The sequence below is a fragment of the Cyclopterus lumpus genome, chromosome 17, assembly GCF_009769545.1.
Source record: "Cyclopterus lumpus isolate fCycLum1 chromosome 17, fCycLum1.pri, whole genome shotgun sequence".
Classification (NCBI taxonomy): domain Eukaryota; kingdom Metazoa; phylum Chordata; class Actinopteri; order Perciformes; family Cyclopteridae; genus Cyclopterus; species Cyclopterus lumpus.
The window spans coordinates 2373591-2389925 of record NC_046982.1 but is presented as its reverse complement, the minus strand read 5'-3'; the positions used below and the strand labels follow the sequence as shown (position 1 = coordinate 2389925).

Here is a 16335-nt window from a genome sequence, read left to right as displayed (position 1 = left end):
CAGTGGGGGGGTGTTGGCCCGGAAGGGAACCCAGTCAATTCTGAAAAGAGACAAAGGGTTCAGGGAATAATAAATCTGCACTGTTACAAAATCCAGTTCATCGGCAAGATACCCTCCCCTCTTCCTCTGTTCCTTCCCCTCCCCCACACCAACTCTGCCACCTTTTGACCAAAGAGACAAGGAAGATTTCCTCCTTTGATCATCGGAGGATGGAGGGGGGATGAATGGGCCAAAAGGAACAGCAGAGGATGTGCCGCAGCTGAGAAAATGAGCTGTTTACCCTGCACTTGGCTTCTGTGGAGGCCCCCTGCTTCTCCCATCTCTTCCACTGACCCCACCCATCTCAGGGAACCACCCCCATTCATTGGCCCTTCTCAGCCCGCTTGGAGGTGTAAAGAGCACACACACCCCTTTCTCCATTTTCACCGCCCGTCCTGGCCCCCGCATCCCCCGGGCGTCACCCCTGTCACCCGGTCATCCTTTTGGTGATGGTGGGAGCAGGGCGCTGCACCTGTCTTGACCGTCTAGACAACACCGCCTCGTGGTTTTGTCCTCAAAGGGGGGAGAGGAAGAAGACGGTGGAGTTTGGAGGTGGGGCGGGTGTCCGCTCAGGTTAAAAGTCAGAGTTGGAGGGTGAGGTTTGTTAGTGAGGATGGCGGAAACGAGAGTTCACCCTGCTGACCCACCCAGAGCCCTGTGGTGTAACACAGCTGACCTCTGAAGACCGGCAGTATCTCAGTGCTTTTTCTTTTCTCACCATTAGATAACTGTTTCTGTTATTTGTCACATGTGCCATCTGTATTTTTAATATTATAGTTTTTTTCTTTCTTTTTTTTACCATGTCTCCAGCATGTGTTTAGCCAACTGTCAAAGGCATTTGAGTTAGTATAGGAACATTGGGAAAATGAGAGGAAGGTCATAAAGATCCAGACCGGACCACAAGCAGCTCAAGTCTGGTCTCCATGTTCTCCCAGGTACCTCTGGCTCGTTCAGAGACTCACCTCAGCGATCTCCTTGATGGGGTGTGCAACAGCATGAGCGACTACGCCCTCCACGTGGACCCCGACACCCAGCACAAACAGTACATGAGGTTTGCTCCCAGGAGCAGCGGGGCCACCGGGGACTTCCCCGACTTCAAAAATTTCCAATTCGACGGACCCGAGGCATCCAACGCCCTGAAATTCGCAGTGAGTGCAAAAAAAATTGTGATTGAACTGTAATGTGGACTAATTTAGGGACATGTGTAGGTTTGAGGCTTTTGCAGTGCAGGACTGAGTTTCTACAGCTTAATCCTTCACTGTGTGTCCTTCCTACATTTAAAAAAATGTCCTACTACTTTCAATTTTCAACTAGTTGTTTAATAAATTGGGTTGCTGCATAAACATTGATGTCTGAAATACCCTGTGTAAATTGGATGCCTATGTAACACTGGCTAATCAAAAGCAATCAATTGTGTAAATTATTTTTACTATTATCATTTTTTTACTATTAAATGTTCTCTTTTTATATATATATATATATATATATATATATATATATATATATATATGTATATATAATTAATGATTTAGACTTAGAATTACAAAGAAAATAATATTCACAGAAATATTGGAACAACACATATGAAGCAAATTAGAACTCAGAAAAATTAACAGATATTATTTTTAAACTTCCACGTGTCTGGAGTCTTTACTGTGTATAGTTTTAGTGCCCACTTGTTGCACACTCATCCCAACATTTCACTCAAGTCTCAGATTGCCGTATATCCTCTTTTACTCTGTGATCTGTGTCATGTTTCTGCCGCTTGGGTCAATCCGCCTGCAGTTGGTGGGTAGAAACGTTCCCTCGTAATCTCCTCAGAAAGTGGTTGCTGATGTGTCTGTGACTTCTGTAGCAAGGTGTAACTAGGATTGGTATGAAGCTGCTAGCTGCTAGCTTTGCCACATTATGCCATGTTGTGTCATGTGATTGACTTATCGATAGTTTTTTTATGAATGAAACTTAAACGTGGATCATGTTTCCAGGTGCAATAGAACATACAGAGAACTATATACAGAGGATACAGATTCAGAATGACCTGAATACATTCATTCAGACATTTCTGATGAAATAGTTAACCTAGCGAGCAGTTGTATTTTTCTTGTATGTCACATGCTTAATGTAACACAATGTAATGTAATACAAGTCATATGGCCATGTCGTAAATCAGATCAGGACAGTGGATTCAATAAAGGTTCCCCATGCAAGAACAAAGTGAAGTAGAACCCACCTCAAAGGTTTTAATTGGAGTTTTAAACTCCCTCCTTTTGCCATCTTAATTAGGCTTCCTGGGAAACTAAAGATGCTTGTCCACATCACTTATACATCTGTATAATGTGGTTATTGCAGACAGACCTGAAGCTGAATTTGAAGGTCCTGAAGGATCTGGAGCCTGATTTAAAATGGGAGCTCCCGGTGCTTTGTTCTGGATTCAAGATGTAATCAGCTCCAATCGGTCCTGCTGCTCACTTCATGGAATACATTCACACCACATGGCATTTTCACTTTTCCGGTCAGGTTGCTGCATGCTTTCCTTCTAGAAAAAGAAAGATCCAAATTCTTTCAGGACTACCTGCTGAAATCCAAATGGAGTAAACTAGTATCAGGTTGAAGTGAATATAAGTGAAGCCGAACAGTTTGTCAAATGGCGAGGAAACATGGCCACCGCCCTGCAAACGTGACCACCATTGTGCGAAGAGACTCGTGTGTGTTGTGTATGCATGGCCGACCCTCAGCTCTGTTTCCCCAGGCCAAGTCTCTGTTCTTTTTCTCTCAGTGTGAATCCGTCGTGGAGGAGCTGGAGGATGATATCATCTCTCTGTTCAGCAAGGACATGGAGCACATGCACCAGGAGTTATGCAACAGAGTCTCAGGTACCAACTGCTCTCTGCACTCAAAAAATCACTCCCCTCATAAAGGAAGCTGTTTTATTACAATATCATTGATAGATTAGTACTCGTGTTTTGATGCTGCTTGTTTCTGCATTTCAATATATTTCTTAGCTCAATAGTACAATGATGATTTGTAAAATGTACTCGTCTGTTGGTCTATTGCTTATTTTCCCTGTTGGGTTTGACTTCCACATCCTTATGTAACAGAAAGATGAGAGCGAGGCCATTTTGTTAGAATGTGACTCAAGACAGAATTATACTGAGATGGGTTTGTGGGGTTTCATTCTAAACATCCTGGTGAACTCCTGTACAATGCCACATAATAATTAATGTATCTATTTTTATTGTGTTTAACCTCAACACAACTGCTCATATTTGTGTCTTTCCTTTGATTTCAGACTACTGTAAAGACAGCCGGAACACTAACGAGGAGTTATAGTCTTCTAGATTTTCAGTGGAGGAAGGTGGGACCAGTTTTGTAACAAAGATCATAAAAAAGACTTTAACAAAATCCTTTTTTCACCCAAAATCTTTTAAAATAAATAAAAGAAGAAATCTTGAGAAACTATTTTGTTCACGTTATTTTTTGTCTGCGGCTTGAAGTCGCTGCTCGCTGGAGTCGGAACAGCTTTCTGTGTTGTCAGCTGCTGCTTCTTATTGGCTGACGACAATCACACTCAGGCTGTGTTTCTGCCTTCGCTTCGGGCTGCAGTCCAAACATTTCTCCAGCTGAAACGTCTTCTGGTGTTTTACACCACTCTGGGACATTTGTGACAGAAAAAATTTAGAAATTTAAAATGAAAATGTGTATATTTCACATTCATTTGTATTACTATTATGAATGTTATTATTATTAATAATAGAAACTGTATTGTTAACAATAACAGCATTATTATTATTCTAAATAATGGTCACAGCATGATTTGATCTTTGTTGCTAAAGGGTGAGGAGCTGTATGTCTTCTCATACAAACTAGCAGGTCTACAGACTGCAGCAGACGTTAAAGAATCCATCGTCTGATTGGGCCAGATGTAGAAGCAGCTGCTTGGTGATTGGCCTGCACACTGACCATTGATATGCTGAAGGTTCACACGTTCAGAGGCAGAGCTCCTCTCAGTATATGCATTACTCAAACCTGACTGAATTCACTTAAAACAGGTGTTTGTGCAACCTTTACAAGGACTCCATTTTGTAAGAAGTCAGTTTAGTCTCACATGCTCAGGACTGGACAGCAAGTAGCAGAAGAACACGTCCCCCCCACCCAGCATAACTAAACCATATAATATTGCTATTCTGTCTATTTCAAAGAAACTTCTTTCCCACTTTGAGATTACACACGATTTCACCAAAATCCCAGATGTCCCAGTTTTCCACCAGCACTCAAACGCAGCATACCCAAATTACAAATTACCCTCAGAGGGCTTTACAATCTGTACACATATGACATCCCTGTCCCAGGACCTCACATCGGAAACAGAAAAAAAACCTTTAATGGGGGAAAAAGGGAAGAAAACTTCAGGAGAGCAACAGAGGAGGATCCCTCTCCCCGGATGGACAGAAGTAATATATGTCATGTGTACAGAATGAACAGTGTTACAGAGTTAGAACACATTCAATGAATATGACATAAATATATTCATGTGTGCATTTGTAAACCTCCTTTACTTGTGTTCAAAATGCTTGGTATTTGTGTGTAGATTGGAACATGCATTTATGAGTACCCAACATTTTATTTTTCGTTTTAAAACACATTCATACCCTGTGGCAAAGCCTGAAAATAGCAAGAATCGTGCAAGTACATCGAAATAATAAGAGAAAGGTTTTATTTAATTTTCTAGGCAATGGGGCAGTCTAATTCTTTACTCTGTAAGCTTTGACCTCCATGTTTATCTTTCTATGTCCAAAGCCACGCTCATATGAGGTCACGTGTATAGAGGTGGTTGATGCTGTGCACGTTCTATGAGGAAACCCAGCATGTAATGCAGCACTGCTATGTAGCACATTGGTAGAGTAAAGGTGGGATCTTCATGATGGTCCGCATGGACTAACAAGCAGTCCTCAAGCTGTCCCCAGTATTAAATACAGCTACATATAGATGTACATCAACTCCAAACTTAATTTCATATGAACAACACTGTATGACAGATGTTATAGAGACGCTATTCAAATGTGGCTTTTCACATATTCCACTTACCCCATAATTTGGCAGAAATTATTCTGTGCCCTAGAGCTGCTTTATACACACATCAGGGAGCCACACTGTCACCATAATGTATCTTATTTTGAGACGATTCAACAAACACCACCCTGCTGCCACAAATACTCACTTAGAGCACCATGTGTGGATTAATCCGTCACTGAAAGTAGTCACCAACAAATGTACTATTTCCTGCTGTTTGAGTCAGTGACCAAATGTTTTGGGAAATGACTAAAACCCTATTACCTCTTAGTTAATTACACTAACAATGTTCTCTTTTATATTGCAAAATGGAAGAAGCTAGTGAGTTATGCAGAACATATCACTGTGACACCAAGCCTTATGACAAGTGGTGTGAAAACTAATTTAGTTTTATATTTGGTGGATTGCATCCAAATTAATTTCAACAATTAGACGGGTGTTCATTTAGCTTTTTTATTTTTCAAGCTTTTCTTTTCTTCCTTCTTTCTTTTCAAACTGAAACTAAACCAAAATAATTCTGCAGTCTCAACAAAAACATCTCTTCTCTCATTTCTCAAACAGCTATAACACTCTATCAATAAGGGCTTGAAGCTTGAAGCCACTTAACCCCAAATGTCTCCTGTAGCTGTGCCTACGGTGTAGGAATGTTAGTTAGTCCTGATGTGTAGGTGGCACCTTGCATGGTAGCTCCTCCCATCAGTATATGAATGTTAGTCCTAAAGGACAGGTGGTACCTTGCATGGTAGCTCCTCCCATCAGTGTATGAATGCTAGTCCTGATGGACAGGTGGTACCTTGCATGGTAGCTCCTCCCATCAGTATATGAATGTTAGTCCTAAAGGACAGGTGGTACCTTGCATGGTAGCTCCTCCCATCAGTGTATGAATGTTAGTCCTGATGGACAGGTGGTACCTTGCATGGTAGCTCCTCCCATCAGTGTATGAATGTTAGTCCTGATGTGTAGGTGGCACCTTGCATGGTAGCTCCTCCCATCAGTGTATGAATGTTAGTCCTGATGTGTAGGTGGCACCTTGCATGGTAGCTCCTCCCATCAGTGTATGAATGTTAGTACTGATGGACAGGTGGTACCTTGCATGGTAGCTCCTCCCATCAGTGTATGAATGTTAGTCCTGATGGACAGGTGGCACCTTGCATGGTAGCTCCTCCCATCAGTGTATGAATGGGCGTGAATGGGTATATGATGTCATGGAGTGTCAAAGAGTGGTCAGAAGACTAGAAAATATACATACAAGTCCAGTCCATTTACCACTTTATACAGAGCACTCGTACACAGCGCTGCACCTGCTCATCGTGTTAGTGACGTCAGCTTGAACCATTCGTCCACCTTCATGTGTCTGGCTGCTGATCCTACCAACCTCGATGATTGGTTTCCAGCCTGCCCGCGGATTGGAGTTACAGTAGAACACACATGGTGTCGCTACCTGACAGAACAAGGGATACCAGCAACTCTCGCACCCATTAAATACTCATTTCCTTTCCTGTCCTGCTTTTATGATTATTATTAGGGCCCGAGCACTGACAACAATAGGCCAGCGAATGCCCTTTTGAAACTGTCATGTTTATTGTTTTTCATATTCTGCCAATTGAATTGCCTTTTTGGGGGCTTTATCATATCCCAAAATGTGTTCAATTTGACATGCATATCAGGACTGGTGAAAATGTTGATATTTTAGGGGTCTTGCATTTGGGTATAAAGAAATGGCTCTATAGCGCCCCCTAGAGTGTTTGTTGGCCACACCCATCTCCCCTGACTGATTGACTTGAAATGGCAGGAGATCTGTGATGGCAGCCAATGATGGCACAGCTAAATCTATCCCTTACTTGAGGACATGTGCTACAGTGCTTGAGAGCATCATGACCGAGCTCTGACTACTTGAGAATTAATTCAAATGTTGTTTTTCTAAGACTCAACATTCACTTGTTGAATAGAGAAACCTGGAGACAAAGTGTGATTTTGTGTTCTTGTATCCTTTTACTCTTATAGCATAAAGTTTGGTCACTGAGCTGCGGCATTAACTTGTATTCTAACAAGATTAAAATATATTTGTCCTGGAGATTAGCATAGTTAAGTCTCCCTCTTTTTTTTGGCTTTTGGGGCAGCTGCAGCAGGCTTTGATCAGTGTTGCACGGCGAGGCCCAGGCTTGGCCTGGCCATCCGAGGCCCGGGTGTGAAATTGGTCTGATGTCATCCCCCATTCTCCTCCTTCACTAGCTTTTAGCTGCCGTAATTATATTTCCGCCACAAAGCCCCCGTCCCCTTCATTCCATATTCCACGTTTGACTAGGAAGCATTTAGAGAACTATGGCTAAATTACTCAGTGGGGGGAAGGGGGCCATCTTTTGTCTGACGGAGACACAGGGGACATCAATACTTTGTGATATGTACTTTTCTTTTCTCTACTCGTCTGCCCTTTGCCTCGGCCTATTGGAGGGGTTAGGTTTATGACAAGGAGATGGATGAACTTTGAGTAAATAAGATGTTTTTTTATGTTTTGCCCCTTGAATTTTGTGTTTCTAAGCAGAAAACAACAGGACAGATTTAGCAGCATTTGTGTCTCAACAAGTAGACAAGACTCTGGGGCTTGGTTTTACTGTTACCGCTCTCTTTTGAGAACTCCAGGATGAAAGCGTGCCTGCAGGTTGATTGTGTTGTTAGCTGTAACCTGATAGCGGCAGTGATTGCAGTGTATGTCTGAGCGTTGTTGCTCTTTACAATGTTCCAAATGATGCCACAAAGCTTGGAATTTCATTCTAGAATGTGGGATCAGTATGTGAGCTGCACTCATCTCAACTTATGAGACGCAGTTGAAAGCTAGGAAGTGGATCCTGATTCGAGATGATTATTCCCTTAGTAGTTTAAAGAGAAGTCAGCACATAACTTCACAGATATACATATCTAGTTTAAAGAGAACATCAAAAGGAAGTGTAATTATTCTGAAACTTTGTTCAGGTGACAATTCAATCTTTTCAACTGCATACATTTTAACAAGCTTAATACATCTCAGAATTAGAAAAAGATTTAATTATTTTGAGAACCTGTGAGATAAAAAAAAAGGTAGCTTGAAATCTGATGGTTTTCAGCCCACTAGAGTGGACGACCATATCCCAGAATCCATTGCATTCCTATAACATCAGCCTTTGATGGCCAATGTAGGACAAAACTATGTGCACGTCCACTTTGGAGTATCGAGGCCTTGGAGCACATCCAACCTTTATGCAGGAGACCGGAGCACGTATCCCACACTAGCAATACGTTGTAGTTTTCTTTTTAAACTGTAACCACAATCTTTGACTGAACCAGGGAACAGAAGAGAGGATTTAGTCCAAATAGTTTCATCTTTCTAAGAGGTTATATATGAAATTCTTGACATTTGGAAAGTTATAAAAGCTTTTGGGTCAGACCCAATATGAGAATACATTTGATAAATAGATTTAATTTGATGTATTTGATGCAACATTTTAGCCGTGATAAAAACAAATCATTCAGTCCTGGGAATGGGGATGTTCATTTCTCATCATTTCTTGGCTGTAGGGTTGTCACCTGTTGCTCTTTGCAAGGACACCCAAATAATTTTGACCTTCATCCAGGTGCTCTGGCCATTATAACCCCCCCCCCCCCCCCTTTTAGACTGACAGACTGTGCATAGAAACCCAGCTTGCAGCTTTTCTTCCCCTCCAGAGTAGTTCAGAGTAGAGTAGCAGCTCAGCTCATCAAGTCAGCGTTACTTCCACATACAAGCCAGCTAAGAAAGGAAATGCAGATGAGGCTCCAGCAGCCATTCAGAGAGCTCAGGTCACTGCTGCTGCCAGTGGACGAGTCACAGGAAACCTTCTGGATCTCCTTCTGCTCTCCCTATTGCTTTCTCTATTTCTTTTTTCTGATAGATGTTCAGGTGAACAACATACAGTACAGAAAGGACTTATCTGAGACGTCTAGGATACTTGGTGGACTCAGTTCATTTGACTGGAGGATGCAGTGTTCTGACCTTGCATGAGTCAGTCCTTAGTCGCGTATGTTTTAAGTTCCATCTATGATGTGCAGACTTTGTTCGTAAGAAACTGATAATAAACAATAAACTCAAAGTAAGGACTAAGAGGCTAAGTTTCCAAATGTCACCTTTACTGTTTCATCCAAACACTCTATCAGTGTTTGTGTCATGTATAAAAGACAGGAACCCTCGGTGTGCAGTCTTTACCAGCTGATGAACCTGGTATCAACTCATTTAGTTATTATTGCATGCCTTTTTATTCTCAGATCCTCTGTGACCAGTTCAGTTCTTCCAAAGTGGCTTTCATATTGTGTTGGTGTGATCCACAGAAAAAACACCCTGAATTGCACATGAATATGATCCAAGTCATATGTAGAGATCAGAGTTCAGATATCCTGGAGCACAGACTTTTGATTCTGGATAAGAGTGTTTGATTGTTAAACACTGCTTTACATTAATAAAGCACAAGGTATCTTGCAAGCAGAAGGACAGGAGGAGTCCCCTCTTTAAATGACAGTATGATTGATGTCTTATCCACCTGGTCATGTCCTCCATCGGTTTGACACAATAGCCTACAATGTACTATGATTTTCAATTATGGTTGGAAAAGACTTTTGAATCTGAGTATTTAGTATTCTGTTTTCAAGAACACTGAGGAAGCCTCAAACATGTCATTTGTATTTATTTTTAAAGAATATAGAAGCATGCAGTCCAAAACATGATATCACAGCTTAATTTAGATTTATTAAAAACAATAATAATGATTGGATTTAACATGTGGACAACAACATAGTACTGTAACTGGCATTCCATTAGACTGGATATACTTTATGATATATATATATATATATATATATATATATATATATATATATATATATGGGCTTTACTTTGTGATGTTTTCCAGCCTGCAGACACAGGATACAAGTTGATACCGGCTGTCTGTCAAACGGCCTTTTGTCATGTCGACGATGGACGAGTCTGACTGTGTGCAGATAGAAGTGATCCATGTGTCTGCTAATCATTAGGAGGATATTTCAATAAAACCACCCGCTGACTCATCAAATCAACTTACTAAATACATGGGATTTGTTGTGTGTGTGTTTCAGTGTATGCAATAAAATAATCTTCTAGAAACACACATTTTTCATTATCTTTTATTTACCATCACACCGTTATGATATAAATTATTTACATCATATAAAAGAGACCCTCGGCTGAAAGGGAAAAAAACAACTAAATGTGTTTGTTATTTTATCTTTAATAATCCTGATGTCAAAATGTCATTGTAGAAAACGGCTCTTTCTTTACCCCACAGTAAATATACCCTGGTTGTATTTACTCACGTTTAAGGCAGAAGCTTGTCCAGGTTTGGGATTGAATGTAAGAAAAATGGACCTCAGTAGATAAAATAAACATAAACATTCACAGCATCGTAAGACCACGGTTTGGTTTGGATCCACATGATTTAGACCGGGAGAAGGCCGGACACGTGTCGCATTCTAACACACACGTTATTGCAGGAAAATAAGTTATGTAAACACTCCAGAGCCCCGTTTCCACATGGCTACAGATGTCCCTTTTATAAATAAAAATAGAATGGTCTTTGTTAACGACACGTACACGTTGCCTGTTTTCTTGAACATTCGTAAAAGCACGTGACACTCGAGGTCCAGGGCGGGCCGGGCCGGAGAGGAGCGGAGAGAGTCCTGCTGATGGGAGGCTGGCTTTAGTGTTCGGCTCATTTATTTGTTCAAATAAGCATTCAAAGAAAATCAAAATCAAAACGAATGTGATCTTGGTACATTCAGGTGGAGCCTGGAATGGGCTGCTCTGTTCATTGCCAGCTCTTTCGCGAGGACTCATTTTGTAATTAAACAGACACTTGTATTTATTCCAGGGACGAAACGTGTCGTCCCTTCGCCACACCGCGGGGCCCGGACAGGCCTGGAGGCCGGGGACGGGAGAGTGAAGAGGAAAAGCACAAGTACAAAACACAAACAACACAAAGTCGGCTATTTTCTTCACAGCTCCCAGAATGCAGCAAAAACAAATCTTTGGATTTCAGCATATAGTTTTCATAATCAATCAGTCGAGCCTACGGGACACAGGCCTGTCCAGTCCACTTTCCCCGGCCTCGAGGCTCCTATTGGACCACGCACAGACACTTGGTCCATCTGTGTTGGCCGGTTCAAAGGTCAGTGTGTCCCTCCGTCACGGCCCATTCTAAAGTTGTCCCGTTTGACCGTGGTTTGTCCGGGTGTCCCCGTGTTTGGACCCGGTCCTCTCGCGCTTGACCCGACAGTGCTGCATTCTATTGTCAATGTTGCTGCTCTGGAAAATACTACTCCAGTAGGCCTTCTGACACGGTCCCGGGGCTCTTTGTGAACCTGTGACGCACGAGGCCGTCCTAACAGACTCACACCATGATGGAGGTCGCGTGGTCACAGCAAAGGTTTGCGCTCGCGCACCCGGAGCTGGTTTAAGGAGGACGTTGCGGGTTGTAGCTTGTTGTGCTCTATGGGAAATTCCGATTGTGACATCGTCATTACTGCAACCCGCACGCACGCACGCACGCACGCACACACAAGCACAGAGCAAATGTCACAATACCGTCTGTGTTTGAGTTTTAAATATGAATGCTGGTACTGGAGTGGTTTTATTGCATGGCTCAGAACCCCCTCCGGTCCCCGGGCCTCCTCTACTCGCTGTCCGACTTGGCGTCCTTGGACCCGGCGTGGTTGTACAGTCCCTGCGCCATGAGATGCAGCGCCAGAGCGTTTTTATTCCCGGTGGCTTTCTTGATTTTGGCCCGTTTGTTCTGAAACCAGATCTTGATCTGAGACTCGTTAAGGACAAGATCCAGGGCGAGGCTCTGCCTCCGCTGCTCGGTCAGGTACCGGTTGTTTTGGAACTCCGTTTTTAACCGATGGAGCTGCTCCGCGGTGAAGGCCGTCCGGGGCCGCTTGTCCTCTTTACTCGGGGTCGGGTCCTTCTTTGGCTTGCGGGATCTGGGCCCTTTGGTGAGGACAAAACACATTAGGATTATGAACAGTCTCTGATCACATTTAGCTTCATATAGGCAGACTTTACTATCATCATAACTTATATAAATATATATCTATTTTTAGTTATTATTTATATAATAACTTTAGTTATATAAATATATATGTATATATATAATAACTTTAGGTATTATTATAATAACTAATATAAAATAAAATAACGAATAACTTGAGTTATTACGGTATAGGTATTCGGTAGTGTGACTGTCAGGTTAATGATAACATGGTGTTGCAATGGGAATGGAATACAAACGTCATTGTTATATTTATTTTATCATCATAATGTCTAAAGAACCACTGGGCGTTTGGCGAGAAAGTGTTTGAGGTCAATAAATAATTTTGCTAGGTTTTAACTCAATAATAAAGTTATGGAATGTATAACAATTGAAATGTAGTTGTAGGTAAGAATGCGCCTTAAATGATTTACTATCGCATCAGCTATAAGGGTTCGTTCTGACTTTTCTTGATCGCACTGAAGTTGTCTACTTCTTGATATATTCTATGAGACTTCATTTTTTGGTTCTACCTGTGCTAAAATATTTAAAGAGGAGGTTATGTCAATCTGAAGGGAAATATTCTGAGATATACCTCCTGGTCAGAACTTTTCATTCCAACCTCAGGACTGAAATGGAGTTCTAACCCGCCAGGCTGCAGCTGCATGTCCTCCAGCTCTGCTGCAGACTAATGAGAACGGGAGGAGGGGTGCAGATGGGGGTGGGGTTAGGATATGATGGAGGATGGGGAGTAAGGCGCCTCTTTCCCTCCTGTTACCATAGGAACTCCATTTGTGTAATACTTTCCTAAAAAGAGCGTTGTTTCTGTTCTAATATGCAGAGGCTTGTTTCCTGATACTAGCCCACCTTAACGGCAGAGTCCGAGTAGCACCCATCCAACACTTCCACGTGATGTCTTATCCCATCAAAGTAAAAGTGCATTTGGTTTGACAACAATCCCGACACGCTTATACAATCTTCTAAAATATGAGCCAATAATAAAACATAAAACGTGTGCTCGGTCCCGCAGCAGCCTCCCTGACCTCTCCAAGGGCCCTTTGTGAGAAGAAACGCGGCCCGGGCCTCGATGCCAACTTTCTGTGTTTTCCATCCAACAAAGACACGAACATTTGGTTTGGAGTTCTTAAGCTTCGTGCACATCTCGTCCCTGCGTGCGGCTGCTGGCTGCTTTGAGACCCGTTATTGAAACAAGTCCACTTCCACGGAGCAGCTTGAACCCGAGGTGCTGCCTCTCGGAACATGGCCATGTTGTCAAAAATCGTTTTCTATTTCGTTGGCGGGTGAAATACTTTGAGCTTCTCTCAGTCTTTCACATCGAATGCTGCTTTTTTTGGGACACACGGCCCTCACTTTTTAGACCCCCCATTGTCAAAAAATATGCTAATGGTACATCAACAAAGAAGACTGAGGAACAATGGCGTTAAACTTGGTTTTACTTCACTTCTCCATATTTTTCATTTTATATTTGACTCGTATTTCATTTGAATTTCATTTTCACAACCGCCTTCGACAGCAGCGGGTCGTCTCGTCACTTTATCTTCATTTAAAGGCGAAATCTAAATCCACTTCCACCCAAAACAACTGCAATGACTTTATAATCTTCAATAAAATAGTTTGTTTTGTGTCAAATATATCCGTGTCTTTTCTAAAAATGTTATATGATTTTTTTAAATATTGAAACTGACATAATAAGATGATATTAGTAATGATGGTGAAATAACTGATTTATCAATTGTTACAAGTGATATGTCTATTAAGTAGGATTGGGGGTTGCAGGACTCAGAGAATAAAATGTCACATTTTTTCTAAAGAATGAACCTCCAGAGCTTTTAAATTGAAATTTTTTGCAATCAGAGCTTTTCTCTCTCTGAAAGAAAAACTAGCTGTTTTTAACGGACTCAGGCTATTTATTAGACTTCCTTCAAGAATTAATGTATGTATTAATTTCTTATTCTTTATTTTTTATTTCAATGAACAAAAAGTGTCCGAACAATATTTCCACCAACCTGCTGACGGGCGGTCTGAGTAGCGGGTACAATAAACCCAGGCCGGCCACAGCATCGGCTTGGACGCAGGAGCCGAGCCGGCCTCGGGGCTGCGGCAGCGGTCCCCGCGACTCTTCACGGCCCCATCACCGGCTATCAGGTCAGGCCCCCTGGCCTCAGTGTCCGGATGCTGGTCGTCGGATGCTCCCGTGTCTTCCTCCTCCTCGCCTCCTGCTCCACCCTGCTGCGGGTTGCCAATTTTGGAAGACTTTCTCCCTGCCTGCTCCTCTCTTCGTATGATCCCTCCCAGACTGTCTCCATCCCGGACCAAAGTCCCGTCCTTTCTATTTCGGCCGAAGTCCGGTCTTAAAATGTTGTCGATGTAAAAGTTGGTGATCCGGTGCAGCTGGTGTCCAGGTGGCTGGAGGAGAGGTAGGATGGCCCGGTTGGACTCCTCTCCGGAGTCCTCTGCGCGCTCTGGTTCTCGGCGAGCATTCCCTTCCATCCTGATGGAGCTGCTCCCCCTCAGCACCTCTTTCTCTGTGCCCTGCTGCAGAGTAGTACTTCCAATTGCGTGTTGTCCCGTCCGCTTAGTGATCACCTAATTAGACTACTATATTTATGACTCCAAAAACAAACACGTCGATGAGCTAGAATAATTCCTTTTGGGGCAGAATAGCAGATTTGTCTTTTGCTGTGAAAACGCGCCTCTTATGAATTTGACAAAGAAAAATCATGCTTGACTTTCTGGTGAAAGCCTCCTCCTCATGGCTGGACCTGCTGCGGAGGTTTTCATCGAAGAAATGTAAATCGATTTTTAAAAAACTAGAGTCTGGCCTCTTTAATTTTTCCGGGTCCTTGCACACAATTTGTGATGCTTCCCGAACTAACTGGCCTGATGAAGACGCCGCTCAAATACTTTCACTACGGATTTTTGTTCTCATTTATGATTGGCTGCGAGACGCTGTGATGACGTTGTACTACGGGTCTCTCAGACACGTGCCTCGGACCAATAGAGCTGGCGAGTTGGTGTCATGTGAGCTTCCCAGAAATCCCTGGAGATGCAGATTAATCCAATCCACCCAGTGAGTTTATGATGCATTCAGGTTACAGCGGAAATGTATTATTACATGAACATTTAAAGGCACAGATTGAATTTTGAATATGGTTACGGTTGCTGGAGGAGAATCCCGTTCAGCAGCTCTCAGATAGTAAGTGATGATGACACTCCTCACATGAATATGAAGACCAAACTGAAATACAGTGGCACTGCCGTGAATATTATTCTAAGAGCCCGACATGATTTGTAGCTCAGGTCACCCAAAACTAAGACATGTAAAAAAGTCCATGCACTCCATCTTTGATTCAACCGGCAGGTGTTGTTTGAGGACAGATATTGGGCTACATTTCCTGAACAGTTGTGAGCAGGCAGTTTGTGCTGCTAAGCGTCTTAGTATAACTATATTTTAACAGGAGTACTTATTACCACTTGGCTGCACGTCCAATGATTAGCGGCAGGCTACTTTCACCTCAGCTGCACCATCTTTCCCATAGAGACCAAATGTAGCACCCATCAGTCATTTACCAGAGAATAAGGTATTGTGGATCATAACACTGTCTCCTCGTGCTTTTTATTTTCACGACTCATTCATTTTGGAATAATAAAAATATTCATCTGCCATTTTCCTGATTTAATTTAACATGTCTGCTGCCTTATTGTTAATGTTTACATTACATAATGGATTGTGCCTTTGAGCCATAACTGTCAGACGCCTCGATGGGTGACCTGCAGGCTCAGGCCCGGCCTCTGGTCGGGATCACGTGGAGGGCGATCTCCCTCTAGTTTGCATAATAGAACTGTGAGGTATATATATATATATATATATATATATATATATATATATATATATATATATATATATATATATATATATATATATGTATATTCTCATCTTCAGCGGATGCGGATCGCGAGAGCCGGCGAACAGAGACGAAGACCCGCTCACGTGCAAACAAATATTAAGCAACCATGTGACATGATGAAATGTTGGACTTAATAAAGGCTGTTTACTCACAAAGTGAACTCACGTCTGAGTTCGGAAGCTGAGATCCCTGCATGATGTTGCCGGATCCTCTCATGTGACCGATGACAC

At 42.4% G+C, this 16335-nt stretch overlaps 2 protein-coding genes and 1 long non-coding RNA gene across 3 annotated transcripts; 2 read left to right on the top strand and 1 right to left on the bottom strand.

Annotated features, from left to right (window-relative positions):
* Positions 1-20: 20 nt before the first annotated feature.
* Positions 21-3495, top strand: cnpy1 (canopy FGF signaling regulator 1). The gene is made up of 3 exons (XM_034556549.1): positions 21-1187; positions 2816-2912; positions 3329-3495. Exons 1-3 carry the CDS (start codon positions 963-965, stop codon positions 3367-3369), a joined length of 363 nt encoding a protein of 120 aa, XP_034412440.1. The 5' UTR covers positions 21-962; the 3' UTR covers positions 3370-3495.
* A 6800-nt stretch (positions 3496-10295) lies between these two features.
* LOC117747030 (homeobox protein engrailed-2b-like) lies at positions 10296-15397 on the bottom strand. Its single transcript, XM_034556417.1, has 2 exons — positions 14204-15397; positions 10296-12136 (listed from the first exon to the last, which is right to left on the bottom strand). The coding sequence occupies exons 1-2, from the start codon at positions 14685-14687 to the stop codon at positions 11820-11822; spliced, it is 801 nt and encodes a 266-aa protein (XP_034412308.1). The 5' UTR covers positions 14688-15397; the 3' UTR covers positions 10296-11819.
* On the top strand, positions 11728-13826 carry LOC117747031. Its single transcript, XR_004611375.1, has 2 exons — positions 11728-13106; positions 13207-13826. It is a non-coding gene; the product is annotated as an uncharacterized LOC117747031 (long non-coding RNA).
* Positions 15398-16335: the final 938 nt, after the last annotated feature.